This window comes from Dipodomys ordii, unplaced genomic scaffold, assembly GCF_000151885.1.
Source record: "Dipodomys ordii isolate 6190 unplaced genomic scaffold, Dord_2.0 Scaffold108, whole genome shotgun sequence".
In the NCBI taxonomy this organism is placed as follows: Eukaryota; Metazoa; Chordata; class Mammalia; order Rodentia; family Heteromyidae; genus Dipodomys; species Dipodomys ordii.
This window is the reverse complement of record NW_012267324.1, coordinates 704,103-705,793: the sequence shown is the minus strand read 5'-3', so window position 1 is coordinate 705,793 and position 1,691 is coordinate 704,103. Positions and strand designations below refer to the sequence as shown.

Genomic DNA, 1,691 nt, shown 5'->3' with positions numbered 1-1,691 from the left:
CCCCGCCTCGCCCCTCGCTGCCACTCCGCCCCTCTTGCAGGAGGAGGCCCAGGTGGCGGCCCGAGTCTGGAGAGAGTTCGAGAAGAAGCGGACGGTGAGTCCGGCCGCCGTCGTGGCTGGGCCCCGGCGCGTCGGGGGCGCCGCTGCCAGCACCTCCCGGTCTCGCCCCGCAGGACCCTGGCTTCCTGGATAAGCAGGCTCGCTGTCGCTACCTGAAGGGGAAACTGAGGCACCTCAAGGCCCAGATCCAGAAATTCGACGACCAGGAGGGCAGCGAGGCCTCCGTGTACTTCTGACCGCCGGCGGCCTGGGGTCGCCCGCGCCCCGACCCCGACCCCGGGCCTCCGTCCACCCCGCGGACTCCGGTTCAATCACCCGGAGGGAATAAACATGGAGCCCCGGGCTCGCCTCCCGCTGCGCGCAGTTCTTTCCCAGGTCGGACGGGGCGGCGACCCCGGCCCAGGCCCGGGGTCGTGGGGGCGGGGCGCACGCTGGTGACCCAGACCTGGGGGGGGCTGAGGGCGACAGGCCCGGGGCTGCGCAGGAGGCTGAGATCTGAGGGTCGCGGCTCAAAGCCAGCCGGGCAGGAACGTCCCCGAGACCGACCTCGGTGACCGCCAGGAGCCCGGAGGGGCGCCGGGGCCGCCGGGACGCACAGCCCATCCCAAAGCTCGGGGTCGAGTCCTTGCCTGGCAAGTTCGAGGCCCGGAGTTCAAACCCCGGTACCTCCATGGAGTAACGGGGCCGGGCTCCCGACGGCTCCGTGCCCGCGCTGAACGGGAAACCCCCGGTTCTGAGGAGCGGTCCCGCGGGCGACGCGACGCGGCCCGGCGCCAAGGAGGCCGGCGAGCGGGCGGCGCGGGTAGGAAACGCTTTATTATTGGCTTGATCCGCCCCGGGGTCCCGGGTCCGGGCGCCGGGGCCACGCCCGGCTTTTTGGTTTGGAGATCATTTAGAAAACAGAAAAGACAAACACTTCACAGTCCTTAGAAAACGAGTCCGGGCGGCGCGTCACTGCGCCGAGCCCGCGCCGTAGGGCCAGCTGAAGGTGCTGCCCGACAGCAGCATGTCCCGGATGAGCGTCTCGATGGGCGTCTTGCCCACCAGGCGCATGAAGAAGAGCTGCGAGATGAGCGCGGCGGGCACGGCGCGCAGGGCCGGCAGGCGCAGCAGCAGCCGCCCGAAGCGCTGCGGCTGGGACGGGTACTGGGCGCGCACGTACTCGGTCAGCGCCACCTGCGCCTTCTCCTGCAGGCTCTCCACGTGCGCGGGGTCCGACAGGCCGCAGGCGTCTGCGGGGGCGGGGCTGCGGTCAGGGGGCGGGGCGTTGACACACGGGGGCGGGGCTGCGGCTGGGGGCGGGGCCGGCACACGTGGGGATGCGTGAGCCGGGGAAGGGGCGGGGCCGTGCGGCTCGGGAGGGGCTGAGCACCGGAGGGACGGGCGCGGGTCGAGGGAATCCCCGGAAAGGACGGGGAGGCCTCGTCCGGGGGGCGGGGCGCCGGGGGCGGGCCGGGGCTCCCTCCCCCCTCCCCTCCCGCGCCCCGCTCACCGGGCGTGAAGAGCGCGATGGCCTTGAGGCAGCCGTACTCGGCCGAGTCCACCTGCAGGCGGCCCAGCTTGTCCACCTGCTCCTGGAAGGCGCGCACCTGGTCCATGAAGGCCACGGCGCGCTCGGCGGCCATGGGCGC

At 73.0% G+C, this 1,691-nt stretch overlaps 1 protein-coding gene across 1 annotated transcript in view; it reads right to left on the bottom strand.

Annotated features, from left to right (window-relative positions):
* Positions 1 to 858: 858 nt before the first annotated feature.
* The window catches only part of Nr2f6 (nuclear receptor subfamily 2, group F, member 6), a gene marked incomplete at its 5' end in the record, with an annotated part of 3,338 nt that continues 2,505 nt past the window's right edge, over positions 859 to 1,691 (bottom strand). Inside the window, 2 exons of the mRNA XM_013028292.1 lie at positions 859 to 1,292; positions 1,553 to 1,689. Of these exons, the coding sequence (XP_012883746.1) occupies positions 1,012 to 1,292; positions 1,553 to 1,689 (418 nt within the window). The remainder of the gene's footprint in view (positions 1,293 to 1,552; positions 1,690 to 1,691) is intronic.